General features: G+C 50.0%; 1 protein-coding gene across 2 annotated transcripts; it reads left to right on the plus strand.

Annotated features, from left to right (window-relative positions):
- The first annotated feature begins 1,748 nt into the window (after positions 1-1,748).
- SOX10 (SRY-box transcription factor 10) lies at positions 1,749-12,424 on the plus strand. Of its 2 annotated transcripts, XR_007904067.1 has the most exons (5): positions 1,749-1,919; positions 3,105-3,561; positions 9,277-9,542; positions 9,936-11,672; positions 11,715-12,424. XR_007904067.1 is itself a non-coding variant. In XM_051784509.1 (4 exons), exons 2-4 carry the CDS (start codon positions 3,152-3,154, stop codon positions 10,649-10,651), a joined length of 1,392 nt encoding a protein of 463 aa, XP_051640469.1. In that variant the 5' UTR covers positions 1,749-1,919; positions 3,105-3,151; the 3' UTR covers positions 10,652-12,424. The 2 variants fall into 2 exon arrangements, 1 of the variants encoding a protein (XP_051640469.1); XM_051784509.1 differs by having other exon boundaries at positions 9,936-12,424.
- Positions 12,425-15,588: the final 3,164 nt, after the last annotated feature.

Below are 15,588 nucleotides of genomic sequence, written 5' to 3' on the forward strand. Positions count from 1 at the left end.
CCTTCTGGGTCTGATTCCTTTCTTATCCAGTTGGGAGTGGCAAATAAATCTGAAGGGAGGGCAAATAAACATGGTTTTCTGGCCATTTTCTGTGTCATTGTTCCTCCCCAGCCCGGGTTGGAGATTGGCTGCGGACAGGGGAACAAGCAGGGCAGCGTTTCTCAGCAGTGGCTACCTTCCTGAGGGGCAGGAGACCAACTCCCACTCCACTTCTCCCACACCTCCTATGCAGGGCCCCTGCAGATTGGGTGGGGGAAGATGCCATGAGCTCTGCAGTATCACTGACTCTGCATCCAGTGGGCCATGGACAACTGTGTACAAACTGACCTTGCCCCACTAGTTTTTGCTGGTTATCTGTCCACCAGAGAGAGGGTGATCTGCCAAATTGCTCCTGTCTGTGCTGCGAGACCTCTTCTTGTGACAACTACAACTGAGGTCTCTCTTGGTGAGAGAACTCATCCCATACTGCAAGACTTGAGGTTGACCAGCTGCTGATTTGGCCGAGGAAGCGGGGTCTCGATATTTTGCTAGGCTCTCCACTAAGTTTTCTTGTCATCACAAGGTTTCTAGAGTGAGTATCTGCTGTAGGAGTTGAAAATGTTCTTGAAATCCCTTCAAGCTGGTTCCCTGGATCACATCCTTTAATCTTGTTATATTTTATGACTTAGCACTGAAGTGTCTTCAGGTTGGGTCTCCAGCAAGCAGCTGAGGCCAGAGCTAGGTTCATCTCATTGATAACTCAGGAGGGCCTGCAAAGATCAACAGAATTTTCATGGGTGACTTCTCATGGTTGAAGGGTTGGTGTTGGTCTATACTAGCCCTGGTAACAAAGAAAAGTAAAGAAATCAACTACCAGAAGCACCTGGGAAGGAAAGCAAGCTAGAAAATGGAAGATGTAATGGACAACATTCTAGTACATTGAGTGCTAAGATCCTCTTCATGTCCCAGTGCACTAGCAGCAAGAATAAGGGTGAGTGTGAGAGAGTCCTCATCAGGAAACCTTCCTTTCTTTGTGAAAGACCCCACATTTACCTTCAGAAGCAGCTCAGCATGTTGGAGGAGGCAGAGCCTGCTTGTCTTGGGAAGATGTCACAGAGATGAACATGTTGTGATGAGCCCATCCCTAGATTGCAAAAGTCTTAAGAAGGTTCAAATTGGTATCCACTGTCCAGCAGCATGGTATTTTCCCTAGACTTGATGTCCTCCACCCTCAGGACACACCCGATCTCCTGCATCCCCTTCCCCACCCTACAGATGCAGGTCTGAATGATGCTCTTTTAGCACGAAAGGGTCCTGGGCCAACTTGTTGCAGCACAGCAGGGTCCTCATGAGACTCTGTGACAAGGACTGGGGACTCATTTAGCACATGGGGAGCACTAGATCTCTTGGGAGTAACCATGCTATCAGGGAAAAAGCGTGGGACTCCTGTCCTGGGGATGCACACCCACCTCCCCAAACCACCTAGATCCCTTCCAGCATCCCACCACCCCAGCTTCTCAGGGGTGAATCTTCCAGCACCATCTCTGGGGTGGTCATGCCACCGAGAGCAGCCCAATGCCAGCAGTTCAAGTGAAGAGGCTGGCACCACGGAAAGCAGGGAACGTGCTGGTGACTGAGGTGGGGTGGGGGGCTGCTTGCGTCCCCTCCCCGCTGCCCCTGACCGACTGTATTCTGGCTCTGAGGAGTGCTTGGCTCCACCTTCCGCCCTTCCCTCCCCCGGTGCTAAGCAGCAAAGCCAGCTAGAGACATCCAGCCGGGGTATTAGTAAAAACCAAGCCTCCCTCCAGGAATGGCACTCGCTTGAGAGCCTCCCTGTGCTGCACGCCCCGACGCCGCTGGGGCTGGGAGGGAGAACAGGGGGACTATTGGGATACAAATCACAGCCCTCGCAGGATTTGCCCGGCACATCGGCCAGCAATGTAAGTTTTCCTACCTGAGCTCGCTTGCACACGCGCACACGTTTGTTCGCGCTTTCCCCCCCTACTTTCTCTTACTTTTTTCATTTTCCCCAATGAAAGTCTGTGTTGCCCTCTGAAACTAGAGGGATAGCCGCCCTTGCTCTAGACTGGCTTTTTTCTTCAGTTAAGTCAGGGGCATGCTTTTCTAGCGCTTCTTTATTTTTTCTTTTTTATTTCTTTCTTCTTCTCTATTTTTTTTTTTAATTCCTGAATGGGAAGGATAGCAAGGCCTTTATTTTTAGAGTGTTTCTTTCTCCAGAGGGAAATTACTGCATGGCAGCAGGGACTTTTAGAGGTGACTACAGACAGAAGGAGAGAGGCGGAGTGTGTGGGGCAGGCAACCCAAAGCTTTGGCTTGTCTCAAAGTTAAATTTGGTTTTGTTTGTATCTGTATATTTATAGATATATGCATGATGTGAGTATGTATATGCGTATATACACATAGACAGGAGTGTGTGTGTGGATGAAGTGTAGATGTATTTTAAGTCTTTGGTTTATCAGCTGCAAGAGGAGGGTGAGGGATGAGGTGTTCCCACAGAAGCACTTTTCTATAGTTGAGATCAGGGTCTCTGAGTCTGGACCCAGGGCCTGGGCTGATTCCCTTCACAGTGGTACCACCCGCTCAGATTCCCTGGCAGCTGGAATATAGGTCCCTTCTGACTTATCAATACCGTGCTGGCGCTTCCCCTCTCATGCCTCCCCCTAGGAATTTCATTGTACATCTTTGAAAGAAAGGAGCACTTCCCCACACAAGTTTTGTGGCTGTCCCCCATATCCCACTCCCCTGTGGGGTGCTGTGCCCAGGCAGGATGGTCCATGTCTCTCTCCTTTCAGGTCCCCAACCTTCCTTATCCCTTTTGCTGTAGGCCCTTCTGCATATGTCAGTTCCACACAATTGCAGAGATAGGGAGCAATATGCCAATTAATCAGGGGCCCCGACCCATCCCCACCCCCATCGATCACGGGTTTTGTGGTGTGCATGGCAATTGCTTTGCTTGCGCTTTTAGTGAGCAGCCCCTGACTCGTGGTCAGCTCTTCAGAGACCTTGGAGTACCTTTCAGCTTTGGTGGTTGCTTCTCCTTTTCTCTTTTCCCCGCTCTTTCCTTTCTTTCCTTTGTTTTTTTTCTTCCTTCCTCCCCTCCCCAGTGAGAAGAAGGACAGCGAGAAGGAAGGGAGAAGGCTCGAGAGCAACAATGGCTGATGACCAAGACCTTTCAGAGGTGGAGATGAGCCCAGTGGGCTCTGAAGACCACCACTGTCTCTCGCCAGGACCCTCCATGGCGTCAGAAAACTCCCCACATCTCACTGGTTCTGGGAACGGGGAGATGGGGAAGGTCAAGAAGGAACAGCAAGACACAGAGGCAGATGATGACAAGTTCCCAGTGTGCATCCGTGAGGCAGTCAGCCAGGTGCTGAGTGGCTATGACTGGACCCTGGTGCCCATGCCTGTCCGGGTCAATGGAAGTAACAAGAGCAAACCCCACGTCAAGCGGCCCATGAATGCCTTCATGGTCTGGGCACAGGCTGCTCGGAGGAAGCTGGCTGACCAGTACCCGCACCTCCACAACGCCGAGCTCAGTAAGACCTTGGGGAAGCTTTGGAGGTAAGAGCGAGCGGCGGAGTGGGATGTGTGAGGGTTGAGGTCCGGAGGTGTCCTGTGGAGGACTGTGCGGTCATGTGGAAGGATGGAGACTTAGCGGCATGGAATGCATTTCACTTGAGGGGACTTTCCTTCTCTATGGGGAACTTTCCTTCTCTATGGGGAGCATAGACGTTGACTGGAGCAAGAGTAGTGGTTGAACGTAGTGAAGGATTCCTCAGCAGAGCTCTCCTCTATCCTAGGTGGCAGACCTTTTCATGTGTTTCCCACTAAGTTTCCTTGTTGTTCCCAGCCAGGACAATTCTGGTCCTCCCCTGCCTGACTGCCTGGAGATCTCGTTTTCTTGGCTTACCCTCCCTGCTGGGCCAAGTTGTGCATAGCAGGAAATGGGCTGAGCTTAAGACTTAAGCCCTAAGTCACTGGTGTCTGCCTCAAGCCTGTTTGAACTCATGTCCCAGTGCCAGCAGGGTTTCGTTTCTGAGCAGTGCCACAAAGCAAGAGGGAAACCAAGTTACAGCTAAGGATGAAGGTCAGGGGAAGAGAGACAAGCAGTCAGAGCCCCACATCCATCCTTCCCAGGATGGTCCCAGTTTTTGCAGGTCATGCAGGTTCAGCAAGATGGGCAAGGAGAGACCTGGCTAGAAAGTGGGGTATGAGGCTTAGCAGAAAGGAAGAGACTTACAACAGTCCCAGACTTAGCAGGCTCTCTTGGAGTATGCTGACTCAAATGAGCCACATCTCTCTTTGCAAATGAGCTGAATCTCCCTTTGCACCCAGAGAAATGCCCTCCCTTCTTGCCAGCACACACACGCTTGTCCTTCTGGCCCCATCCGTTTGTGTGGCCATTTTCATTTTGTCTTAGTGCGGATCCTGGGTCCTTGATGTACCCTCTGCTCCTTCCTCCAGAAGACTGATGGGCTGCCCTGATTACAGCTGGCCTGTGAGTGTGCAGAGAGCTGTTGTGCCCAAGCCAAACGTGTGCGGCTGGCCGTGCCACTTCCATCCCATCTGACAGTGTCTGCCTATAACCCCACCAAATGGTTACGAATACTTACTGACACAAGTGCCCAGCACAGTCCACTGCCTTGCACCAACCAACGCAAACCAAGGCTCATTCTCTCTCCAGCCCTGAAAGCATTTCATAGAGGAAGCCTTCAGTCTTGGGTGGGCCAGGAGACATTCTTCCAAGCAGAAGCAAAACATACTCCGTATAGCAGCTGATAGTGAGGTCTTTTAATTTTGGCTTCAAACCTCCTTGCTTGCAAGAGACCAACCCCTTGGGCATTAGATTGTGCCTCTGCTATGTTAGCCCATTTACTGTAACTCCTCATTGCTTAATGTAACCCCAGAAAAGAGATTTCTTTGGGAAGTCAAAGGCAGGCTGTTGATTGCAGGTGTCTAATCTGATGCAATTTCCTGCTTTGACCCTCTCTGCCTTCCCTTCCCTTTATCATGGCACTCACTCCCACCTGGGGCTCTGCTGCCAGCCTCTGGACTGTGAAGCTGTGCTGGAAGGAGTGAGTGTGTGTGTGCGTGCGTGTGTGTGTGTGTGTTTGTGTGTGTAGAATCCAGCTTTTTTGTTCCAAAAATGTTGATTTCAAGGTATCATTCCTCTACTGCAAAATATTGCCAGATTTTAGAGAAATGGTCTCCTTCCAGACACTGCATTTTCCTTGAAAATATAGCAGAGCAGCACTACTCCACAGGTATTGCATTCAGAGTGCAGGGAGACATAGCCACCAAATGTCCGTGCACCCAACTGCCTCCCTGCTCCAAGGGCATGGCTCCCGCTGCTGGCCGCATGGGACTCAGAACAGTAGGACACTGCTGCTGGACAATGGTCAAGGTCTCGGTGTTTCTTAGGGCACTGTACAGCCAGGAGAAGTTTGTGGGGTCAGGCCTGGTGTTCTTGTGTGCTGCTGAGTTTGCCACTTGGGTGCTTTGCTGAATGTCTCCCCTCTGAGTGTCCTTAGTGCAGGCTGAGGTTCTCTAAGCTGTGCCAGAGCAGAGTAAGCTGGGTTGTGGGTACAGGCAGTGTCTGACCTTGGTAGGACCTCATGTGTGTGTCTTTCTGTGAGGCTGAAAAGCCACAAAACTCCAGGGAAGGTAGCCCAAAGGCTATAAGGGTAGTAGCCTGGAGACTTGCCTTCCAGCCATGGTATGGTTGGGTCTTCTTCCACTGAGGTTCCCGCTGCCATAATCTACACTGTTCCCACTGCCATTATTACACTGTTCCCACTGCCATTATCTACACTGTCCCACATGTATAGCTCCCACACATCAGTACAACTGCAAGCAGCCAAGATTTTTTCCGGATGGCTTGGTCTCAAACTTTTGACAAGGGTCAAAACTTTTGACAGGGCCCTGCAAAGGGCCCTGGCTCACTCCTACAGGGTGGCCACCCAAACCCTACAGCCATGGCTTGTAGCTCTGGAAAATGTGGGTTACTACTATTTCCATGCGGGCTGCTCTGACCTTATACAGATAAAGGGCATGTAAGGCAGAGAGGCAAATGCAGCTGAGCACAGAGACTGCCTGCAGACCACTGTTAAACTGAGCGTGTCCCCAGCAATCGTCACTGAGAGGGGCTGGGAAATCTTGAGAGGCAGCTAGCAGATGGAGCGGTAACCCCAGTGCCATCCCATGTGCCCCTCTGCAAAATGGGATGCAATGGCCTGGACTTTTTTTTTAAGCCCAGAATATGCTCCATCTCAGTGCCACCACCATGTCCCCTATAGGCCCCAGTCCTCATTTGAAAGGATATGCCCTGATGGCCACACTACGCACCTGACCCCAAATGTGGTGCTAGGGGGCATTCACCTTCCCAAGTCTGTACCCACTTAGGGTGTTTCATGGGTGCAGACACCAAGTGGGAGGTACTAAAACTGAAGGGAATGTTTCTGTGCTTCATGGTCAGGAAATCTCTCCTAGGATGCTTTCCTTCCCCAGTGTGGGACAGGGAGCAGATCTCAAATGGAGGCTGGCTGCTGAAAATGTCAGCATGACTATTAGCCAAAATGCCAGCCAGCACCACCTCTGGGGTGGAAAACAAGAGAGACAATGGAAGAAGGGGAGGAAGACTTAATAGGGAGGAGCAAGGGTCCCCAATGAGGGTATCTTTGCATGAGGGTAGCAGCACCCAGGGAGTTGGTTCACGTGCACAAAATCTAGGGCCGTGGACCCGTAGGAGAGAGCCTGCCTGGCTGCCTTCTGCTCCCAGCCAGCCCTTGCCTTGCATCAGCCCCAGCGCCCAACCCCATCACCGCACTGACTCATTGCCAGCTGAGTCCCAGCACAGGGTCAGGCCTCTGGCTGAGCCAAGGTGCCTGGCACGCAGGGCGGCGCAATGCCAGGCAGCAGAAGGGGAGGCTGCAAGAGGTGGGCAGAAAGATTTTAGCCCTTCTTTCTCTTCCCAGAGTGCGGCGCTGGATGCTTGCCCCTCTCCCCTCAGCTCGGGGGTGAGCATTCAGTGTCGGGCTCGGATAAGCCCCATGAAGGGCTTTGCTCTGTGATCCATAACTTCTCTGCCCGTGCGAGATTCCTTTGCATTATGGCCTGGGGACCATGAGGGCAGGAGGGGGAGGGCAGGAAGCAAGTGAAATCCAAATCCCCCCAAATCTCCTGGCCTTTGCCTGCTCGCACCAGTTTCACTTTGCTAAAGCCGATTTGAGTTCTGATCCCGACAGGAGGGAGGAGGGAGCAGGCAGCCTTAGAGACCAGAAGACAAAACTGCAGGGAGTGGACTTACCTCTGTCCTGCTGGTGGCACTGCCCGTGAGCTGCTGTCAAGGGGAGAGGAGATGAGGCACTTGAACATAGCTCACAGGGCAGGGATCTGACTCCTGCATAGCCTCCAACAGCTCTGGTTCACACCATACCCAAGATGGATTTCAGAGGTTGAGCTTTGCAGGTTTTGCTTCTATTCTCCATATCCCAAGTTCTGCAAGGATCAAAGTTTTGCCAAGGCAAGGTCACTCCCAGTCCACGATGCCTACAAGGGCTGGCCCTTGGAGGGCCGTCTGGAGCAGCACAGGCTGAGGGATTAGAGCCCTCCAGGACGTGTGAGTGTGGTATACGGTGGCAGGAGGGAGACAGGAAAGCTGGTGTTGGATTCATGGTGGCTCAATTGCTTTAATCTCCGGGATTAAGGCAGTGGAGGAATGTGGTGTGTGGCCGCGACCTGCTTAGGCTGCCCGGAGTGAACCCAGGTCAGCACTATGATGGGCTCCAGCCTGTGCCATACACCTTCTGGCTGCCAGATGAGGGGATGCACAAGGAGCAGGAGGAAAGTGGGTGCTTAGGAACCAACCCATTACTTGCTGGTCCCCTCTTTGATCCCCCACCAGATTTACCCGTGTTTTCCTTGAGCCATGCCTCCTCTTCATCTTCAGTTTTTTGGGCCAGTTCAGGCCTCTATATCTTCCTCAGAGCCTACAGCTTAACAGAATTGGTCACATTTTAGTGCAAAGGGCTACAGGGGTGCCAAGGTGCTGCCAAAGTCCCATCCCATGTAGTTATTTTGCTGGGGACATAACAAATGAAATTTTTTTTTGCTATTTGTGAGCGCTGCTATTCCTTAACAGCTGTGGAGAATTCCCAGTCATGGGAAGACTGGTCACTTCTGAGAGCACTGGTTTTTGGCTGGACATAGAATGACCTTAAGTCACAAGAATATTTGAGGAGGAAAACCACAAAATGAAATTGAAGTGCTTCTGGCTGAAACGCTGCTGAAGCCTTGAGCTATGAGTTTGATCTCATCTTCAAATGCTCTGAGCCATCCTTCCTGTGCACTTCACCATTTCCTTGGAGAGCCTATCTTAAACTAGAGCAGCTCATGATCTGGCAGGAATACAGAGAAGGAGCTTACATTTCTGCAGTGCCTTTCATCCAGAGACCAAAGCCCATCTATTTCTACAAGGAACATAGAAGCTAAATTTTTTACAACTGCTTGGCCAAGTTCAAGAAAGGCTGGCCCTTTGTGCTTCAGCCTTTTGCATTATCCATGTCTGAGGTGAGCGGGAGCTACAGCAATAGCAGAATACACTGTTTCTGCCCCTTCCAAAATTTCTTTGAGTCCCTTCTAGGATATTGCAACATGATTAAAGGCCTAGCAAGCTCCAGACAACAACATGGATACTGTGGAGCCAACACCAGTTGCTGCCATTTTTGCTCAGTAGAGTCTCAAACTTGGAGTAGAGCCTACGGAAGAGTGGGAGGTTAACCTGGAACAAACAGAGTCTGGGGAAGAGCAAGAGTCATGGGGAAGGCAACACTACAGGTAGTGATGGTGTACCACTCTACCTTTGTCCAAAGGATGATCCCAACTGCCCTTAATTTGCACAAGGTTTTTGAAAGCAGCTCGTCCAACCTTATTTTACACAGCTATGAAAGGCTGCTCTTTGCCCTTTGGCAATATAAGAGAGGGTGTTGAACTTACTGAGGTGAGAAGCATCACACAGGTGGGGAAGGGGGACCCAACACTGGCACCAACCAGTGTCAGAGCCTAATGAATAATAATGAGTAGGAGGAAAACATTACTGTCTCCACTGAAACACTCCAAGCTTTTCCTGTTGTTCTGGGAAGTACCCTCAGTGGGGCAGCACCCTGGCATTTGGATTTACACACTGTGTCCCATAGTGCTGTGTATAGGTGGTTTTTTTTCTGACATACTGCCCCACTCCTTCCCCTCTTCTCCTCTTTACCACCTTGGTCTCTGCAGGCTGCTGAATGAAAGCGACAAGCGGCCCTTTATCGAAGAGGCAGAGCGGCTGAGGATGCAGCACAAGAAGGACCATCCTGATTACAAGTACCAGCCCCGTCGGCGGAAAAACGGCAAGGCCACACAGGGTGAGGGTGAAGGCCAGGTGGAGGGGGATGCTGGCGGGGCTGCTGCCATCCAGGCCCACTACAAGAATGCCCACCTGGATCACAGGCATCCCGGTGAAGGGTCGCCTATGTCTGACGGTCATCCAGAACACTCCTCAGGTGAGTCCCAGGTCTCTGTGAATCTACTGATCTCTTAGCTACAGTCAACTCAGAGGCTCAAAAAAGACAAGTCATCATGGTGAAAGCCTTGGCAAGGGGGTTCACACCTTGCACAGAGTTTGACCCAACAAGCTCTGCTGGTGTCAGCAGTTCTGGGATGTGCCTGAGTTTTGTAGGCACTTGCATTCTTCTGGTCTCGTTGCACCCTCCCTTTTTTCCACAAGATGACATAAAAAGGTTTGGTTTAGGCTATTTCTTTCTCCCTCCACTGAAATCTCCAACCAGACAGCTGTTGGCATACTGGGAAGAACAGAGTTATGTATAGAGCCAGACATAAAGCAGTAACTCACCTCTTCTCTCTCTTTCCTCCTCAAAATCTTCTTCACATTGCAGGTCAGAGCCACGGGCCCCCCACACCGCCTACCACTCCTAAGACCGAGCTGCAGGCAGGCAAAGCCGACTCCAAACGGGAAGGGCATTCCCTTGGGGAAGGGGGAAAGCCACACATTGACTTTGGCAATGTGGACATTGGGGAGATCAGCCATGAAGTGATGTCCAACATGGAGACCTTTGATGTCAATGAATTCGACCAATACCTGCCGCCCAACGGACACGCCGGCCACCCAGGCCATGTCGGGGGCTATGCGGCAGCGGCGGCTGCTGGCTACGGCCTTGGGAGCGCCCTGGCTGCAGCCAGTGGACACTCTGCCTGGATCTCCAAGCAGCATGGAGTCTCCTTGTCCACTGCCACCTCATCAGTGGTGGATTCCAAGGCCCAGGTGAAAACAGAGGGGTCCACCCCTGGAGGTCATTACACTGACCAGCCCTCCACCTCCCAGATAGCTTACACATCCCTGAGTCTGCCCCACTACGGTTCGGCCTTTCCCTCCATCTCCAGGCCACAGTTTGACTATCCGGACCACCAGCCCTCGGGACCCTACTACAGCCATTCCACTCAAGCCTCTGGCCTTTACTCTGCCTTCTCCTATATGGGACCTTCTCAACGTCCCCTTTACACTGCCATCTCTGACCCTGCACCCTCTGTGCCACAGTCCCATAGCCCCACACATTGGGAACAGCCCGTGTACACGACTCTCTCCAGACCATAGGGAATGGGAAACGGTGACCGAAGCAGCGATGGAAAGGCTCCGAAGAATCAGCATAGGCAGAAGAGCCTCTGAACTCCAAGGTCACTCAGTGCCCATCCAGTCACCAGAATGCACTGAGTATACCGAAGTGCCTTTCTTGACCCCAGCTATCATTGGCACACTCGCCTTGAGGAAGGTTTATCATCCTTTTGCCCTTTACCACTTTCATGCAGGCCACACGACTGGCTTGCCACACCTTATTTGCCTTCTAGATGAGGAGGATTCTAGACATGGAGTGACTGGTCTGTGGTGGGTTTTGTGTGCACCATGGACTGTACAATGAGAGAGACTGTCCTTTCCTTCCCCTCCCCAGATTGCTCCAGGGAGTTAGCAAGTGTTTCCAACAGGCTACAATGGCAAGCACTTTGTCACCTACCGAAAGTGAAGGGTGGTTGCTCAGCCTTGGTGGATGTGTAAGAGGAGCAGTAGGGAGGATGGCATGGACGGCTTCCTTGCAATCAGCATCGTGCAGCAGTCCTGCCTAAGATTCACACGTGCATGAATCTTGAACCACTTGGAAGACCAACCTACACCTGCTTCCCTGCTGATTTCCACAGCTGCACCCTAGCTTTTCTCCCCACCTCCTCTCTCCATCCTGTCTCTGTTTAATCTTACACTTTTTCCAGCATGGGGATTTTAAGCCTTGCCTGAACAGTGTATGGGACTTGGGAACAGCGTTGTCAGTCTTAGTGTAACTCATATTACAGCCTGTGTGCACATGTGTGTTCATGAATGGAGGTGGAGGAAAGGTGGGGAAGGACCAGTGAATCACTACGGTGTTGTGGGTGAATCCTCTTCTCTTAAAATTACTCTGTATCATTCATTTATGTCGGGCATTTCTGGCCTCTCAGTCTTTTCTAATCTCTTCAGAATCCCAAACAACCTCTAAGCAAACTTGGTCCTTGCTCTTCCATGTTTGACTGTGCCTTCCTGAAATGAAGAGGCACCAAGAAAGCTACTATGCACTTGTCAACACCCTGAGGTGATTCCAGTGCTCTTTGAACCCCCACTCCAACACCCAGAGGTGATTCCAGTACTCTTTGAACCCCCACTCCAAACCCAGGCTGATGGGATCTGTGTCCCCACTCATTTGTTCATCATGTCTCCCAGTCAAGTCAGTCAACACCTCTCTCCCATCTACACTGAGGATGGAAAGATACTCCTGTGGCTTTAAGCAAGGTAGATACAGACCCAATCTTGGATGGGTGTAAAGAAGCCTATTTAGGTGCAAAGGAATCTATTTTCCCCTTTGGGTTTCAAAGTCAAAGCAACCAGCTCTCCCAGTCAGACTAATCTTTTTCAGTCCAACACCTGAGGACAGTCTGCTTGCTTCTCCTTTGTCACCTTCAGGACTGGGGTGGTTTGTCATGCCAGGGAGTGAACTGGCACAAAACTCACTGCAGGAAAAGATGACTCCTGCCAATTGATCACAGAGACATTTGTGGGACTGTCCAGTGCATATTCCAGTCTAGAAAGAGACTTTAACCAAACGTGGACTGTGATGGGCGCTGCTGTATCCCTCTGCTGATATGACTGTCAGATGCCTCTCCTGCCTCCCTTAGCTACAGATGACTTATCCTTGTGGTGTCTGAAAAGATCACGTAGAATGTTTGCTCCTTGTACGCATGTAACTTCTTCCAGCCCTGTCCCCTTATTTATGCAAGTAGCACCTTCCTCCCTCACCTCCCTTTCCTCAGTCTCTATGCTGTCCTAGCACCATTAACTCTGCATTAAACATATGGAATAATAAACTTAAAAGTTTCATTTTCACATGTCTGGGTTTTTTTGACGTCTTCTCTTCAAGTTTGTTTTTCCCCCCAGTAAATGTATGATGGGTCACATCACCACCATAAGGATCCTGTGCACAGCCTTCCTCTACCTTTCAGGAAAAGGACACAGGCAGAACTCTGGCTGACCAGACTCTTTCATGGAGGTGAAGCTCATCTTCTGCTCACACCCCAGCTCCAATCACTGATTCCGTAAGAAGTGCACTAACACTGATTTCTGTTCTTCAGCTGAAATTCAGCACACGCAATAAGGAGCACTATTTTGCATGTGCTTCACCCAAAAATTTCTTAGTGTAATTGTTAATGCTCCCTAGGATAGAAGTGTGGGATTTCTCATCTTGGTTCCTCATCACCAGGTAGCAGGTAACATACCTTCAAAAAAAACTTCCCCACATACACAAACGTTTGTATTTTGGAAGCAACCTTTAGTTTCTCTGTAGAAACTCAACCCCTCAGCCTCTTGCCTTCCACAAGCAAAAACGTAAATACAACAAACACTCACACACACAGAGTATATTCCAGATTAGATGTATACACCTTCTTACTTGTTGAAGACATTCTGGGTATAGTCAGATCTGAGAGGGTATCTGAAGTTTCCAGAAAGAAAATGTGTAGCAGGTATCACTGTGCTTCAGAACATCTCTTGAGGCTAACAGCAGGAAGGTAGGAGCCCAATTAACAGACTCCACAACAATTACAGGCTGATTCCAAAGGGTTTCAATGCTGATGCACGTGAGCAAATACAGTGAGTTTGTGTTCACTAAACACTTTATGGGCAAGTAGAGTGAGCAGAACATCTGGGAACACATTCAAAACTTTTTAAAAAGCACAGCACTATTTGGATGAAGTTCTGTATGGGGTCAAGAGCATCCATAGCAGAATGGCTTAATGGATCTAATAACAGTGATGCCAGCTAAAGAGTTCTATGCAAAATAGGACTGACCATTTATGGAGAGGAGAAATCTCTACCCCAAATGACAGGCTTTAGGAAGAGCCCAGGAAGGAACTACTGCAATGCTGATGAGGTTAGGAGTGTGTGTGGGGAAGAAGGGAAGCCATGATGGAGTTAGGGGTATGAGAGCTGATCACAGGGATGTGAGAGAGAAGTGACACGGCATGGATGAACAGAAGAGTGGAAACGAAGGTTTGTAACTACACCCAAGTACCCTTCTCCAGCTCCTCATAAAGCAAATTAAGAAAGCAAGTAGGCTCTGCCTCGACCATTCTCCAGTGGAAAGAATGCTTCCTCTCATGTAGGAGGATGCTCACAACTAAGACAGGACTGAGAATGCCACTGGTAACAGAGGGGTTAATCACTCGTCTTGCAGCCTAGCAGGAGCTGGCCCGGCATCCTTCCCTATCCCTTTAATCGTATCTGATACAGATGCAAGGCTAGGGAGGGGAGGCGGGTAGGGAACAAAGAAGCCATTTAAAAAAAAAATCAAAAAAAAGGACAAGAAAACGACCCCGCGCTCCATGGCAGACGCCAAAATGATTGCACAAAGGCACCATTTCAGGGCTGAAATTTCACCGCACCAACCTTGATTAAAAGATTCCATGGAGGGTGGGGGGAGAGGGCTGAAGGCAACAGTGCTGCAAATTAACCTTTTCTTGGTAAGGATGGCCTGGACTAGGAAGCATTTGTGTTCCTCACAGTCAATCCCCTTCCCACACCTGCAAGCACCTCCACATCCCCTTTGACCTGTCAGTTTTGGCCAGGACCCATTCAATTCTTGCATTATTGCCTTGAAAACCAGCCCCTCCTGTGCACATCAACAGAAGATGCTCAGACTGGTGCTTTTACAGGGAGCAGTAAAAGAATGACATTCATGGTTGGTTATATGAGCAGAGTTCCCAGGCAGGTGGGTATAAACTCCCTTTGGGACATGGATGCTCATGTGCAGGTACTGACCACATATGCAGCATGGAGAATGAACACTTTATATATACAAGCACAAGCTTTAACACGGATTAGCTGGAAATACTCTTTCTAGGCCAGTGAAAAAAAAAAATTAATATAAGGCAGAAACCATAGGTGAGGTGCACCTTCCCCCTTCTTCTCTTTAGAAATAAAACCTGAAAATTCTGAGAGCACTTTTTAGTAAGAAAATTAAGAAAGACTTCATGTGTTCTGCCCAAGAGCTCAGATCTTCCTCACGTAGAACAAGAATCTTGATGCACACAGAACAAGAAATGAAAAGTAGGTAGCTGTTGGCTGGAAGCCCTTGCAGATTGTAAGGCATCCACCCAAATCTTCACTCGAGCATGTTACCTCCCTGCGCATCAGAGGTAAGAGTGCAGGTACCTAAAGGGGCCAAATGACTGATCTTCCATCACACTACAGATTAAAGGAACTTCAGGATTTGACTACTGTTGTGCCACTGTAAGAACCACCAGGGTATGTACAAGTGAGATGGCTGGAGAGCACCCACCCCTCCAGACCATCAGTTCCACCGCGTGTCAGAGAACGGCTGCACAAGGAGCAAGCGAAACAACCACCTACAACTGTGAAGCTGGTGGGGCTGCAAGTGGCGACTGCGCTTCCGGCTGGGGCAGTGCCACTGAAAGGGGATCCCCACTTCTGATAAGCAGTGGGAGCAGAGAAACAATAGGTGATTTGATGAGAGTGCTCTACGATACTCCTGAGAAGCCCCACAGTCAGCACTGGCCAAAGAGGAAATTGGGAGTTTCCACAGCAACCTGCTCAGGGCACAAAGGCCCAACTGTCTAGGGAGAAGCAATGGAGGTGTCTCAGCACTCTCATTTTAAGAAGGAACAGCGGTGGAAGGCTGGAGTCTTTCTGAAGTCAGTGTACCTGCAAGATCATTTCTGTACAGCAGGAGTTTAATTGTATATCAGTCCTATAACCAGGGAGGAGCAGTGCTGGAGGAGGAGGAAGTAGTTCCTGCAGACTTTAGCCTAGCTAAAAGATAAGGGGGAAAAAAAGCTGCAAAAAAAGCATTGCACTTGGGTCCCTAATTTTACTAATACAGCCCATGACACAGAGAGAAAGAATAATAGCCAAGCTGTTACACAGAAAGTCATCTCTGGGGCATGTAGGACTGAGATGAAAGAGGAAGTGGGAGGGGAAAAAACCCAAACACATTTAAC

The sequence above is a fragment of the Manacus candei genome, unplaced genomic scaffold (genome assembly GCF_025592945.1).
Source record: "Manacus candei isolate 608988 ecotype Guabito, Panama unplaced genomic scaffold, ASM2559294v1 h1tg000018l, whole genome shotgun sequence".
NCBI lineage: Eukaryota > Metazoa > Chordata > Aves > Passeriformes > Pipridae > Manacus > Manacus candei.

Coding starts and splice junctions, on each gene's coding strand:
- SOX10 (XM_051784509.1), top strand. CDS start 3,152: ATGGCTGATGACCAAGACCTTTCAGAGGTGGAGATGAGCCCAGTGGGC. Junction 3,562..9,276: donor ACCTTGGGGAAGCTTTGGAG/GTAAGAGCGAGC, acceptor TGGTCTCTGCAG/GCTGCTGAATGAAAGCGACA. Junction 9,543..9,935: donor TCATCCAGAACACTCCTCAG/GTGAGTCCCAGG, acceptor TTCACATTGCAG/GTCAGAGCCACGGGCCCCCC.